Source organism: Macaca fascicularis, chromosome 4, assembly GCF_037993035.2.
Source record: "Macaca fascicularis isolate 582-1 chromosome 4, T2T-MFA8v1.1".
Taxonomy (NCBI): Eukaryota; Metazoa; Chordata; class Mammalia; order Primates; family Cercopithecidae; genus Macaca; species Macaca fascicularis.
Window position 1 is genome coordinate 16,105,791 of NC_088378.1, and position 16,101 is coordinate 16,121,891.

At 40.0% G+C, this 16,101-nt stretch overlaps 1 protein-coding gene across 1 annotated transcript; it reads left to right on the forward strand.

The window, feature by feature from the left end:
* Positions 1–430: 430 nt before the first annotated feature.
* On the forward strand, positions 431–16,101 carry CCN6 (cellular communication network factor 6). The gene is made up of 5 exons (XM_005551612.4): positions 431–590; positions 7,145–7,442; positions 10,894–11,136; positions 14,285–14,478; positions 15,754–16,101. Exons 1-5 carry the CDS (start codon positions 489–491, stop codon positions 16,033–16,035), a joined length of 1,119 nt encoding a protein of 372 aa, XP_005551669.1. The 5' UTR covers positions 431–488; the 3' UTR covers positions 16,036–16,101.

Here is a 16,101-nt window from a genome sequence, read left to right on the forward strand (position 1 = left end):
AGTCAGGGTCCCTCGAGAGCCTGCCATTAATATGGAGGGGCAAAGCCAGGGCTAGGCTGCGATGGGTCCTGTGGGGGTCCAGGCGTGCACTCTGTACGTGAGGATGAAGGGGGAGGAGGAGGCAGCCCAGAGAGGACCCGGAGCAGGGCAAACACAGATGGAGAAGCTGAGGGCAAGGAAGGGAATGACGTGGGACCCCACCCGTTGTTGGGGGCAGGTCGCAGAGTCACTTAGAGAACAGTCACTACTTGCCCTGCCCTCGTGAGCCCCGGGAGGAAAGTGCTCGCTCGCTCCTGACCTGTGACACGCTCACAGCGAAGGCAGGTATTAGAAGAGTCTCATGAAAGTAAACAGGGTATTAAAACGGATCCTTAAACATAAGAGTGCAGGCTGAGAGTTGGTAGTGTGGGAGGTGGCGGGTGTGTGTTCTTGTGCAGAGGAGCTTGGGGTTTGCAGAGCAGACAGGGGAGCTTTGTGTGGCCGGAGCAATGAACAAGCGGCGACTTCTCTACCCCTCAGGGTGGCTCCACGGTCCCAGCGACATGCGGGGGCTCCTCTTCTCCACTCTTCTGCTTGCTGACCTGGCACAGGTAAGTCCTCTCCCCCGACTTTTCCCTTCCGGAGACTACAGCCATCCTCAGTTCTTCAGGCCAAAGCTAAACAAAACGAAGATGGGGAAGAGGGAGGATCAATGGCTTGTGCATCTACTTCATAAGAAATAGGAAGCCATTTTTCTTTCCAAATAAAGTTCTGTGTTAGTTCATGGGCTTCCTGAAAGAAATGTAAAACATTTCTCCCTTTCAGGTAATGGCACTGAAGCCTCCTTTCGCTATGTTTGAACAGCCCCCCGCTTTCCTATATATTTTTGTAGCAGAGTCTAAGGCATGGCCTGGCACAGTGTGGGAAACAGTGTCTCTCCATGCCAGCTCCAGGCGGAGGCTCAACTTTCCATTGCTGTCTGCAAAATGTGCAAAGAGTCCCTGGAAAAACGAATTTTGACAGCGGCTTTTTCCAGTTAAGCCTGTCCTTGTTTGAAAGGGGCACTTTGGAACAAACATTTACATTTTTAAAACATTCTCTTACTTTGTCTTTTCTCAGTCCATGTGTTTCTCACTTCCTGAAAGGGTAGCAGTCTATGGAGGCTTGGAAATATTTCAAGCAACAGACCAAAGGGAAGTTTAACTTACTATGAGCAATTCATTGCCTTAGTCTTTTTAAATAAGAAGATGAAAACTAGGTGGCTTAATTGTTGATTTATTTACACGGTAGACAGGGGACAGAGTTTTGAAATCTGGTGATTTAGAAAACATGGGCGTGTCTGTGAGTTAGTAGTTGATTGGGACCATAAGTAGTAGATATATCTTAGAAAACAAGGAATTGGAAGTTGTTATACCATATAGAGAGATATTTACGATTTCAAAAGAATCATGCAAGAATGTCAGTGGTCTAGGTCATTGCTGCTGTTCTGTGGAGGGGCTCACTCCCCTGTCTGTGTGTCTCCTATTCCACTGTTCTTGAGAAAAAGCCTGTCATTGTGGATTGAGAGCAGCTGCATGTTCTTAGACAGCAAGTATTCCAACACAGAGAGATGTGTATAAAATAAACAACAACAAACACAGAAAGGTGTTACACACAGAGAGGTAAGAATGGATTATTTTGTGCTTAACTTTGCTTTTATGAATTCATAAATTCATAAAATATCTGATAATACCTAGCATTTACTGAATATCTGCTATATGCCAAATACTGTGCTGGCTGCTTCATTTATTTATTTAGAGACAGAGCCTCACTCTGTTGCCCAGGCTGGAGTGCAGTGGCGCAGTCTCGGCTCTACCTCCACCTCCTGGGTTCAAGTGATTCTTGTGCCTCAGCCTCCTGAGTACCTGGGATTACAGGCATGCACCACCACACCTGGCTGACTTTTGTATTTTTAGTAGAGATAGGGTTTGCCACGTTGGCCAAGCTGGTCTTGAACTCCTGACCTCAAGTGATCCGCCTGTCTTGGTCTCCCAAAATGTTCGGTTTACAGGTGTGAGCCACTGAGCCCGGCCCAAGGGTGCCGGGGGTTATATAATAATAAATCTTAATTATCAAAACAACTTTAAAGGTCGGCATTATTAATCCCATATTACAGAGGAGATCAAATGGTGGGAAGTTCTGTAAGATCACAGAGCTATCGCAAAGCTCGGATCTGTTGCCAAAATGCTTATTCTTTCTATTGCACCATTCTAGTGCCGCTTATTGTCTTGAAATTTTGCTGTTGAAAACAATCAAAATATGTCTGAGGAAAAGAGAAAAATATAAGATTCTTTATATTTACCCACATATTGACTATGTCCAGGCGTCTTCATTTCTTCCTGTATTTCTAAGTTATTATCATAACAGAAGATCTGCAGACTGAAGATCCTCCTTTAGTATTTCTTGTGAGGCAGATCTGCTAGCAACAATTTCTCTTAGGTTGTGTTTACCCAGAAATGGTTTTTATTTCACCTTCATCTTTGAAAGATAGTTTCACTGGCTATATAATTCTGGGTTGACAGGATTTCTCCCCCCCCCCCCCCATTTAACATTGTCTCTGGGCATCTTGTTCTTCTCTCTCTCTCCCTCTTCCTCCTTCTTTTGATGAGAAGTCAGATCTCAATTTTATTGTACTTTTGTATGTAATGCTTCCCCCTTTCCTCAGTCTACTGTTATGATTTTCTTTCTTTATTTTGAGATGGAGTCTCCCTCTGTTGGCCAGGCTGGAGTGCAGTGGTGCGTCTCGGCTCACTGCAACCTCTGCCTCCTGGGTTCAAGCAATTCTCCTGTCTCAGCCTCCTGAGTTGCTGGGACTACAGGTGCATGCTGCCACACCTGCATAAGTTTTTGTATTTTTAGTAGAGATGGAGTTTTGCCATGTTGGCCAGGCTGGTCTTGAACTCCTCACCTCAAGTGATCCACCTGCCTCAGTCTCCCAAAGTGCTGGGATTACAGGTTATGTCAGCTTCATTTTTGAAAGATAGTTTCACTGGCCATATAATTCTGGGTTGACAGGTTGTGTTTTTTTTTCCTTTCAACATTGTCTTTGGGCATCTTCTTCTCCATCTCTTCCTCCCCCTCTGTCTTTTGATAAGAAGTCAGATCTCATATTTAATGTAATTCTGTATGTAATGCTTTTCTCAGTCTACTGTTATGATTTTCTCTTTATCCTTGGATGTCAACAGTGTTACCTTTTGACCTCAGAGATGATCTGGAAATGCTTAAAAACTGGAGAGATAAAGAGGCATCCAGGGGGGCAGTTTTGGGAGTGCGCATTTCATTAGAAAGAACATGAGAAAAAGCAGGCAGGAGAAAACCAACCCAGGGAGTCCAGCAAATGGCAAGGCATGGAAGGAGAGTGTGTGAGAGCTGAAGCTCAAGAGGTAGGCAGGGGAGGGCTTTGGATACCTGGCCCAGAAGTTTAGGTTGCCCAGTATAGACTGTGGGGAACCCCTGATTGGGCTTTAAGGAGAGGAGTAATATAACCAGACATGTGCTTTAAAGAGATTACTCCATCGGCAATGTAGTAGATACACTTGAAAAGTCATTCTGGAGGGAGGAAGGCCAGTCAGGAACTCGTAGGGATAGTCCTTACTTAGTAGCAGTGAAATGGGGAAGAGTATCTAGTTCTGGGAAGGCAAGGACAATAGAATACATAAGATAGGTCACTGAATGGCCATAGGAGGTGAGAGAGAGGAAGACGACATAGATGAATCCAGATTCCTGACTCCAGACTTTGAAGAGTGAAAAATGATGACTTTTGGACTTGAGTATTTCCTGGAGGACATTTGGGCGGAGACGTCCAGTAGGGAGTTAGCTCATGGGTCTAGGGCTCAGTGGAGAAGTCCAGGCTGGAAATTTAGATTTCAAACTTGCATAGGATGAAAACTGAAAGCAAGGGGGTGGGTGAGATTGCCAAGAGACGGTGTGTAGAGTGAGGCAAGCAATACATTGAAGCTAAGAAACATCAATAGGCCTAAATCTAAGTCAAATTCAGGGTAACAGGAGCCTGTGGAGGAGACTGAGAAAGTACGTTGAAAAGTAGGGGGTGTATTGGGGGGACCAGATGTAATGAAATCCAAGGTAGAGGAGAGTCAAATGCCTTAGAGAGGTGGGGCAAGAGCGGGGACTGAAGAGATTTCACGGACGTGAGACCAGCAAAGAGGCCATGGAACCTGGCATCCTGAATCACTGGTGGCTATAGCTGAACATGTGCAAAATTGAGAAGTAGGCAAAATTTTTTAAGTTTAAACGTTTTTTAGGATTTTAGCTTTACTATTTCTACTCCCTTCTCCACTTTGATGTTTCCTTTTCCCCTGTTCCTTGTCCAGAAGCCCAGCAGTGTCCTATCCTCCCCATCAAAACCCATTCTCACGTTGTGCATGCAACTTTTGAATGGCAGCTGAAATGTTACTCTTTACTGGGGCATACGTGTTTTACCAGCGGTAGGAAAAAAGGCTGAGTGTTTAATATTAGGTGGAATTTCATACAGATACTTCTAAATGTAGAGTTTTTGAGGTGCAAATTGACTTAGATCTAGGAATCAATTCAACAGCCCCCAGTTCCATCAAATAAACATTAAGAGTTATTTACATAAGTGAATTGGCAGGCACTGTGCTAAGTGCTGGTGGTATACTCACAAACAAACCACAAGCACCTGAGGTTGGGTGACTTTGTGGTTAGTGGAAGAGATAGGCACTTACTTGGGTAATTTCAGTTTAAAATTGTGCAAGGCAGGGAAGTTACAGGAACCTTTCTGGAAAAGATGATACTGAAACAGAACCTTGAAGGATAACTAGATGAAGAAGGAGCAGGGTCTCGGCAGAATGTTCCAGGCAGGAGGAACAGCATCACATATGCAGGGAACTGCAGGCACTTTAACTTTCTGGAACCTAATGCATACAAGAACTGCAAGACACGAGGAGGGACCTGAATGCTGTGCGTAAGTGCTTTCACCTTTCCTGTAGGTCAGACACTTTCAGGTGTGAAGGATGAGGGAGAGGAAGAAATCCAGATGGTTTTCAGCTTCCTGACTAGGGGTCCTGAGTGAATGGTGATGCCATTCACTAAAATGGGAACTGCTAGTTGAGGAGCAGTTTGTCAGGGGGAGGGTAGTTGTAGAACCTCAACGTACATATGTCCAGTAGCAACGAATAAGTTGTAAGCTTAAGGGATGAGGTCTAGCCTGGAGAAACAGATGCAGAGATTCAGTGATTTGCTCAGTATCAAAGCTGGGTTGCAGTAGGAGTTGGACTAGGAAAGGAAGGAGGGTAAGTGTTGAGAGCTTAGGCTCTGGAAACTGCCTGCCTGATATAAATTGCTCTTCTACCTCTTGATCTGTCACATAGGACAACTTAAATAATTTGAGTCTCAGGGTCCTCACTGATAAAATGGAGTATACTATTGCTGCTGTAAGAAATCACCAAATTGAATGGCTTAAAGCCACAAGATTATTTACAGTTCTGGACATCTGGTGTCTAAAAGTGGGTCTTACAGGGCTAAAATCAAGTGTTGGCAGGACTGCTGCCCTTCTGGAGGCAGCAGGGGAGAATCCATTCTTTGCCTGTTCTGGCTTTTTAAGGCTGTCTGGCTTCCTTGGACCATGACCCCTTTCAGCAACGGCATCGCTCCTACCTCTGCTTCTGCCATCGCATCTTCTCTGACAGGCCTGCCTCCTTCACCGGTGGACCCAATGTACTTGTGATTACCTTGAGCCCACCTGGATAATCAAGAGTGATAACCTCAAGATTCTTAAATTGATCACATATGCAAACTCCCCTTCATTGTTTTAGGTAATATATATGCACGGGCTCCAGGGATCAGGACATGGACATCTTTGAGGGGACCATTATCTGCCTATCGCATGGTATAATCACCACTGCACACTGTTGCTATGAAGGTTGATTGAAATAACCACGTAAAGTGATTTATAAAGATTGCAGTCGTCAAGACAGACATTAGGCAAAGACCTTGCTTTCAAGATGCTTACATTCTTGGTGCAGGTATCAGAAAGTAAACAACTGAAATGTGTAGGTAATAAGAAAGGTGGGAAACTCTATGGCAAAAGGACTGGGATAGGGTGCTCTTTCACAAAGAGTGGTCAAAGAGGGCCTCACTGAGAAATTTGAGCACAGACCTGAAGACAATAAAAGAGTGAGCCATGAAGATATCTAGGGGCAGAATGTGCTTGGAGTCAGAGAACAAGGATGCTGGTGTGGCTGGTGTGGAGGCACAAAGCGGGTGAGTGGCAGTGGGCAAAGTAATATGGGGAGGGGGACCACATGATTCAGGGCCATGGCGGCACTTTGAATTTTACATTGAAATGGGAGGCCATGAGGAATTCACTCCATATGAGCAAAGAGTGATATGACCTGGCTTATTTTAAAAGAATCGTTCTGGATGTCAAGTGGACAAAGGAGCAAGCAAGGCGAACATTCAGGAGGCTATTGTAATCATCCAAGGGAACAATGGTGACTTGGATTACGATGGTAACAGAGAGGGCATCAATAAATGATTAGTGTGGGTATTTTTAAAGGTGTAATAGACAGCATTTATTGATGGGATTAGATGTAAAATGTGAAAGAGAAGAGTCAAGAATGATCTAATATCAAGGTATTTTGGAAATATATTGGCATTTGCTCAAATGGGGAAGTGTGTGGAAGAACAGATTGGGGGAAGCTTGGGGGCTTGTTTTTGGTCATATTAAATTTGCTATGCCTATTAAACATCGAAGTGGAGATGTTAAGTAGGCAGTTTGAGTTCAGAAGAGGGGTATGAGTTGGAGATAAGAGATATTAGTGAGGGAAGATACTTTAGAGGCCTTATCCATGGGGCTCTGAGGTTTATAGATTAAGAGGATGAGAAGAAACTGGCAAAGGAGAGTGAGAAGGAGCAGTCAATGAGAAAGGAGGAATAAGAGTGGAATAAGTGGAATAAGAGCCTCTAAGAGTCTGGGAGGCTGAGTGAAGAATAGTTTAAGGAGAGTAATTGTGTCAAATGCTGATAGGTGTTATAATGATTATAACTCACCACACTGTATACTACCTGTTTGTGGGAAATCTTCTATTCCTATTATACTATTACATAGAGAAGCTATTTCTAACATCACCTTTATTATCAAATGAAGTTCTGCTGCAGGGCACAGGGCACTGGACCGTTAGATACAACACCCGAAGGAAGGCCTGGAGAAGTGTCAGATGCACATCAGCGTAAACAGTTTTGTCACTGGCCCTGCAAATGCCCTCATCAGAAGCCCCATTGCCCTCCTGGAGTGAGCCTGGTGAGAGACGGCTGTGGATGCTGTAAAATCTGTGCCAAGCAACCAGGGGAAATCTGCAATGAAGCTGACCTCTGTGACCCACACAAAGGGCTGTATTGTGACTACTCAGTAGACAGGCCTAGGTACGAGACTGGAGTGTGTGCATGTAAGTGTCTTCTTCTGGACCTGCTGGAAAAGATTGAGTCTAGACAGATTTCTTTCCTGCAATTGTTAGCTTCGAGTGATCAGCTTAGTTTGGCTAAATATGAAGTGGGTTTAGTTTTCATGCACCAGTGGGACTGGCTCCATTGTATTGGATACTACGTGAAATTAGCAGATGCTTACACACATTCAGAAACCCATTATTTTCATTGCATTGAGGTGATCTTGCAGTTCTTCTCAGGTAATTGCTTTTAATGATAGAAAATAAAAGGAATTATCTAGAGTCTGACCTCTTAAAGTGCTACAAAATGACAGCTTTTGTTAATACTGTCAAAAACAATCCAACTTCAGCCTTTTCTGTAACAAAAAATAATCTGCTTAAAAATATTAGAATGTATACCCAGTATTCAGAGATACAACTTTAACCTCAGCTTTGCCAACTAATGATTGAGTTGCTGTGCCTTTTACTTCAGCAGATTTGTAAAAAAAAGGTGAGGTCACCCGAAACCACAATCTGACCCTCAGCCTTGTGTGACTAAGCTCTGGAGACGGATTCAGACCATCTAAACATTGACACTAATTCAGGATGCCAAATTATTTAGGATAAAAAAATAAAATTTCTAAGGAAAGAGAAATACTCATATCACCTGGGCAGTTTAGTCCGTCTGCAGAAAAGTCTAAGCAGGAAGGCAAATTTCGATCAGAAGTTTGGTTATGAGCCACCGAATGAGAGTCTATCTTTAGAGTCACGCTGAATGTGTAGAGTGCTCAAGCTTGATAGCCGGATGCCCCTGCCAGCACTGTATTATATGGTTAAAAATGTGGGATCTAGGTTCAAGTCCTGACTGCTTTGCTCACTGAATACACTTGATCAAGTTGTTTATTTTCTCTGTGCCTCAGTTACATAATACGTACTTCCTAGCTTATAGAGTTGCTGGGCGGATCAAATAAAATAATGACATAAAACACCTAGCACAACATCTGGTATTCAGTAGGCTCTCAAAAATGTTATTTATTGGAATCCTATAAGGAAAACATGACCTATCAAACAATGTGGCATTCAGGACACCCATTTTTCCCAAGCTGGGCAGGTTATTTCATTAACCCCTTAGTGACCATCCACTACACAACCAAGCACTGTGGCCAGCAACTGAGGACATGACGGGGAAAACAAGAGATACAGGCCTTGGCCTCAGAAAATCAAATATTAAGGTGTCAGACCTTTCCATAAGTAATTTCACACAAAATGTGATGAGACTTTTAACAGAGCATAGCCACGAGGATAGGAATGGGGATGATCTGTAACTAGGGCCCCAAACTATGACCTGAGAGTCAAATCTAGCCCACAGCCTGTTTTTGTAAATAATGCTTTATTGGAACATGGCACATTAACGTAGAGTCTATGGCTGCTTTTCAATGGCAGAGTCAGTAGTTTTCACTAAACACTCTCTGGCTTGCAAAGGCTAAGATATTTTCTATTTGGCTCTTTGCAGAAAACTTGATGATCCCTGATCAAGAGCAACATTGTAAAAACTTTGATCTGAGGACCCCTTTATAGTCTTAGAAATGACCCCTTTATAGTCTAAAAATTACCCCTTTATACTCTAAGAAATTAATGAGGACCTAAAGAGTTTTATGTGGGTTTTATCCATTGATATTTGATGGATTAGAAATTTAGAAATATTTATTAATTCATTTAAAAAGAATAAACCCATTGCAGATTAATAAGAATAATGTTTTTATGAAAAAACATATAACTTATTTTCCAAAGAAAAATATAGTAAGAGTGTCATTGTTTTACATGTTTTGAAAATCTCTCTAGTGTCTAGCTCAATAGAAGATAGCTAGAGTCACACATCTGCTGCTTCTTTCAATTTGTTACTATGTGTTTTTCTGGTTGAAATATGTGAAGAAAATCTGGCATCACACAGATATGTAATTTGAAAAGGGAGGAATATTTTAACAGGCTTTTCAGATAATTGTGAATACACTTTTATGTTTATTGATATGTTAAAACTTGACAAGTGAGTGTCTTAAAAATTAGCTGCATCATGGAATCTGAAACCACATCAATGAACTTTCAACTCTGTGACATTAAAATGCATTGGTCTATCCAAGACCCATTTGGAATAGATCTTTTACTCATGCATAATTTTGCCATTCTATGCATTGTTCATTTGGAAAATATGTTTACTGTGTTGTAGAGATGTTCAAAATATTGATACACTTAATTATGTAACATCTAAAAAAATCACATTAATGTCATCCTCACCAGAAAAGTCTACATATTGGATAAATATAAAGATTTCAGTGATGGATACAAGTTTTCCAAAATTTGAATTTTTCCTTGAAATCTCGAATTCTCGCATTGACAAAAAATGCTGTCACAGTTGTTTTCCTTGAAGTGGCAGGCTCAGTTTGCTCATTTTCAAAATACAAAAGTCTGAATAACCAGTTTATCATCAGTCATTTCTTCAAGTAAAATTCCCACTAAAAAAAGTGGTTAGCTCAGCTCACAACTTTACCAATGACATGGTTCCTTAAGTTTCCCTGAGACAGTCATTTGCTGAAGTTTCAAGACAGCTATTGCACTGGAATATTCTATGTATATTTCCTATTTTGTTACATAGAATATTAAAGACACCAGTGCTTGATGATTAAGATTTAATAAAATTAATACTTTTTACTGTGCCATCAAGGACATTCTTAGGTAAAACTCCTCCCCCTTTTAAAGTATAAGTACCTGGCAAGGAAAAATACAAGATTACTTCTACAGTTTGATTCATGCCAAGGCACCAGCAGTTCAGTTTTAGCTACAGTTGCTTTTGTACACCAGTGCAAATACTAACACAGTGAAAAAGGCCAGCCACATCTTAGTATTTGGAAAAGAGTTTTGACCTTGCAGATCCCCTAAAAGTGTCTCAGGTACTGCCAAGGGATTAGAGGACCGCACCTGGGGAAGAGCCTATCCAGAAGGTCAAGAATACCCCTCAGAGGAAGTGAAACTCTCCTACAATCTCTTAACAAAAACCATCAGTACCTTGCAGTTCTGTAGTTAACTAAAGTATAGTTTCTTCAGACATTCACTTGTCCTGTCTTCCTAAGAATATATCCTAGCCTGTTGTTGGATGTCTGGGAAAACCTGTCTCACTAGGCATCAGCCTATCTCAGATTTATTATCAACTGCTATTCTTATGGTGATTTTACAGGATATTTACTTGTTCTTAATTCTGGAAGTGACCATGTGGGGTGTATAGCCTACAATATAATGAAAATGCCTCACTTTAGAAACCGTTCTACAGATGTCCCATGAAGGAGGTTCCAAATGGAACCTAAGAGGTTGAGAGCTATACTTCATACAGGAGATAATCCATTTCTTCTTAGGTTTATAATTGGAGGTCTACACTGTCACAGGTTATGGCTTCTTTGACAATTTTGCTCTTTTCTCTTTTCAGACCTTGTAGCTGTTGGATGCGAGTTCAACCAGGTACATTATCACAATGGCCAAGTGTTTCAGCCCAACCCCTTGTTTAGCTGCCTCTGTGTGAGTGGCGCCATTGGATGCACGCCTCTGTTTATACCAAAGCTGGCTGACGGTCACTGCTCTGGAGCTAAAGGTGGAAAGAAGTCTGATCAGTCAAACTGTGGCCTGGAACCATTACTACAGCAGCTTTCAACAAGCTACAAAACAATGCCAGGTGCTCATAAGTAGAGTTATTTTTCATGTATGACCTTGGTGGTATTCCTTCATGTTCCTTTTATGTACCATAGGTACTCAGTAAGTACTTACTGATTGGTGGTCAGAGTGAGATATAGTTTGAGTGTATCATTTTACTCAATCTTTGCCTCAGACCGGGATAAACTTTTGAAAAGGAAATGTTATAATGTTTTAGAATTTTCTGGTAAAACATTTAAAAACATTTTTAAAAGATCTACTAGGTCAGGAAGCTCTTCTAAAATCTTACACCTCTGCTTATTCCCAAACTCTTCTCAGGAAAATTGACCAAATATTGTTCACAGGTACCCTGGAATAACTTATTTGTATTGTTCTATTATGGGCAAGAAGTTTGACCATCCACTTCCCCAAATTTTAAAAGGCAACATTTCTATGTGATACAGGCAGAAATGAGAGGCTACTGCTGAAAAATAAAAACTGACACATATTTTGAACTTGTAAATATTATTTCTAAAAATAGAAATCTCATAGGAAGTCCTATGAGAGTCATAGTTCATTCACTCTGAAATTGAAGTTTAATTGCTAATCTCTCTGTCTGTAAACACACACACACACACACACACACACACACACACACACACGCACAGAGGCATTTTTAAGTAGGTTACCCATGTATCTATGTACTCAGAAAACTGAAGTGTGATTCTTCATTACTCTTCTTGTATACCTGACCATTTGCAAACAGCTTAAGTATATTCATAAACCTTGTATCCTGGTCTGCTCTAAGTTAGCATTTTATTTAAGCATCAGCATATTTTGGGAACAGGAGTTTTAAAACCACCAGCAAATATAGAAGAGGAAGGACTCGGAAGGGGTAACATTGAAGTCTGGTTCTTGTTCACACCTCTGTGTTCTCAACCAGAAATCAAGAATGGCTTTTTCTTAAAGTTTAGAGCTTAGTGAGAGGTGCCATGCAAATGCAGAATACTTGTATATGTTAACAACTCATAAGTTCATTTTTATTAAGTGGATATTTAATAAAGGCAACCATAAGCAGGGAAATGAGTTTTAGATATTTAAAAACTAACTCTATAAAAGGAACATCCTCAGCAACTCCAGTTTTGTCAGTTAATTGGAAAAAAAGTTTACCAGGTTGTGGTGAATTTGCATTTACTAGACATGTTCAGTTGACAGCATGACACTGTTAATGCTCTAAAACCTCTGAAATTATAAGCCCTATCCTTATTATTTTTTTTCAAAATGTACAGAACAGTTAGTTTTCTGCGTTGGATTTTAGTGATTCAATATAAGGCTCTTAGAACCCATGCATAAACTTCCCTGGAAAGACTACCTTAGAGCAGTTTTCCACGAGTGGAGTCCTTTGGATCAAGTTCAAGTTGGTCTCATTTTAGAAGTTAGAGCAGTTCAGTGGATTCACTTTGACCTTGGTTGGGAAAGGCATCAGATAGTCAGTCTTGGTAGTTAGCGCTTTGAGTGTTCTCTAGTATTTGCGATTTAGAGCTAGATGTGTTTCAAATGAAGTACATGTTCAGTCTAATGTCTCTTCTTTGCTTAACTGTGAAATTATATTTATGGCCCACACAGGAATTTGGCTTTTAAAATGAACCATAATGACAAAAACACATACTTTAAGATACATTTGTGACAGTAATTTGTAGTCTATGGTTGGAATCTAGCTTTTGCTAGGTCAGTATGAAGCATGCAATGACATAATGCCCTCATGCTTTCTTCAATGCTCACCAAACACTAAGCTTTGTTTAAAAAAAATCTCTTCTAGTTTTCTTGCTTTTTAATGAATGGTAAATTCTTGAACTACAGCTCTTGGTTTAACAAGTAGGATTACTGGTAACACGGTAATCTAACCTGCGTTTATTTATTGCAGATGTGTGCCAAGCTTCTAATCTGCTTCCTGCAAACTATTTCAGAGGTCTTTAAACTGTTGTCTACCTTCCAGGTATCTTCACGTTTCTGCTTCCTCTCCTCAGTTCTACGTGCAATTGCAAGAGACTTTACTGTAATAACACTGAAAGCAGTGTCATAGTATCAATTAAAATAGAGCACATACTTTAAAGAGACTATTTCCTATGAAGAAGGCCTTTTTTTTTTTTTTTTTTCTGGGTCTTTTTCAAGTTTTAAATTGATTTTTTTGAAGTAATATAGCCAGAATTTTGCTGTGCAGACTCAAATCACAACCGTACTCCCAAAGCATTCATTTCAAGATGCACATTAACCTTAAGGAAATGCCTTGAGACAGTAAGTCAATATGTAGTTTGCTTAAAATGAGCCAAGGGCTTGATCCATTTATAACAAGAAGCTCCCAGTGACCTTACATGGAAATGGGAGCATTATTATACCCTCTTATATTCTTTCTTCCCCTTCTATTTCCCTTTAGCAGCAGACATTGGAGGGTCTCTATCTACTCACTCACTGACCCATCTATTGATCCATCCATTCTGTTTTTTCATAAGTAATTTGAAATCCTACCCAATTGGAGAGTGCTTTGGGTCTAAGAACATAGGGAGTGTGACAATTAAGTTGAATGAATGAAATTATACACTTGCAATAACTTTGTATATAAACTATTAGTTTAGTTCAGCATAGCATTAGTTAATTAGACAGTTTTCTAAAAGACTAGATTAAAACAAGTGGAAGAAATCTGGTCTCGCTGATAGTCTCATTCTCAAATATAATTTTTGTATTTTAGATTTTAACATATTATGAAAGTTAACATTAAGATCACACTGTTCTGATCAATATCTCAAATTCTCTAATTTTTGTTTCAACGTCTGTTAGAAATGATCAGGCAAGAACCAGGGAAAAGACAACTCAACAGGAACATAAGCTTAGGCTTAAGATTCAGAGGACAGGCAAAGCAGAAAAATGCAAATGAGTAAATCTTCTCAGTTTTTCAAAGATAAAGTATTTTTATTCCTCCTAAGAGGTTGGACTGTAATACTTGATTGAAAGTTAATTCTGGGGTTGGGAAAGAGGGAGATAGAATGATAAATTAGACCATCAGCTTCTTTTATTCTGAGTTATATTATACAAAAATATTCAGATTTCTTAAACATTAGCTTAAACATGGTTAAAAATTATCTATTTATACAAGTACATTTATATGTATACATATGTACTTTTCTCCGTTTTAGCTTATAGAAATCTCCCACTTATTTGGAAAAAAAAATGTCTCGTGCAAGCAACAAAGTGGACTCCCTGCTCCAGAACATGTGGGATGGGAATATCTAATAGGGTGACCAATGAAAACAGCAACTGTGAAATGAGAAAAGAGAAAAGACTGTGTTACATTCAGCCTTGTGACAGCAATATATTAAAGACAATAAAGGTAAAGTTTAAATATGTTTAACTTAATTCCATATTAAGAGATTCCTGAAAAGTAAGCATGTGTGTGTTTTGGAGGGAGGGATGGTGTTTAGTTCTTAGAAAAATAAAACCATCTCATTATAATGCTTAAAGTCAAACTATTTCAGAGGAAAACAGGTAATAACTGCACGTTGTGGGGAAAATTTTACCAACCAGAGCAGATTCTAACTTGTTTTTTCTATGTTAATGAATAAAAGATTTTGGTTGCTACACTATAATTATGAAAACAGATACTATGAACATTAGAGAAGTCCTGATCTTAGTTATATATCACTAACTTGGAAGGAAGCCACACCATTTCCAAAATGCTCTATGCTTACATAGTAAACTTGCTAAAACACTACAATAAAATATTTACCCTAAGATTGTTTGGTATAACTAGAGCTGGTCTTACTTCTTGAACGAGGCAGGAAGTCTGTCTCAAAAAGGGTAATTTTTAGAAATGCTACACAATCCTCTCACCCCAAAGTTATTCTCTATCATATTAGCAAGTTGACAACTCCGTTTTTTTATTTTTATTTTTTATTTTTTTTGTGAGACAGAGCCTTGCTCTGTTGCCCAGGCTGGAGTGCAGTGGCGTGATCTCAGCTCACTGTAAGCTGCGTCTCCTGGGTTCATGCTATTCTCCTGCCTCAGCCTCCCGAGTAGCTGGGACTACAGGCACCTGCCACCTCGCCCGGCTAATTTTTTGTATTTTTAGTAGAGACGGGGTTTCACCATGTTAGCCAGGATGGTCTCAATCTCCTGACCTCGTGATCTGCCTGCCTCGGCCTCCCAAAGTGCTGGGATTCCAGGCGTGAGCCACTGTGTCCGGCTGACAATTCAGTTTTAAAGAAAGATTAGGGTAAGTATTCATCTACCCATCCACTGAAAACTGTCTGGGCTGTGTTATGGACTTTGCTAAGTCTTAGATAAATATTTAATAAGACATGGCCCTTGATATTAAACAAAACAGAAATTTCTATTTATTGTAAAATTGAGTAAAGAACAGATAGCAAAAAACATTGAGGAATAGGTGCTATAATATGATGGAGGAAGAACAGAGAGGACAGTTAGGACAGACCTCTGATGAGAAGGGGATCTTAAGGGTAGAGAAGAGAGTGCTGGAAATCACTACATAACAACTTTTATTAATGCCTCCAAATAATTGTTTGTACTATAAAATATTCTACATGTTGTTTTTCTAAACTATTGTAATCAAATTTAAAGAATGACTTCATTTTATGTATCTTTTCAGATCCCCAAAGGAAAAACATGCCAACCTACTTTCCAACTCTCCAAAGCTGAAAAATTTGTCTTTTCTGGATGCTCAAGTACTCAGAGTTACAAACCCACTTTTTGTGGAATATGCTTGGATAAGAGATGCTGTATCCCTAATAAGTCTAAAATGATTACTATCCAATTCGATTGCCCAAATGAGGGGTCATTTAAATGGAAGATGCTGTGGATTACATCTTGTGTATGTCAGAGAAACTGCAGAGAACCTGGAGATATATTTTCTGAGCTCAAGATTCTGTAAAACAAAGCAAATGGGGGAAAAGTTAGTCAACCCTATCATATAATAAAAAAATTAGTGAGTATAAAA

What these genes read in the sequence shown, in the direction of transcription:
- CCN6 (XM_005551612.4), top strand. Translation starts at nt 489, where the DNA reads ATGAACAAGCGGCGACTTCTCTACCCCTCAGGGTGGCTCCACGGTCCC. An exon ending in TGCTTGCTGACCTGGCACAG is followed by an intron (nt 591 to 7,144) that starts GTAAGTCCTCTC and finishes TATCAAATGAAG; the next exon opens with TTCTGCTGCAGGGCACAGGG. An exon ending in AAGCTACAAAACAATGCCAG is followed by an intron (nt 11,137 to 14,284) that starts GTGCTCATAAGT and finishes TCTCCGTTTTAG; the next exon opens with CTTATAGAAATCTCCCACTT.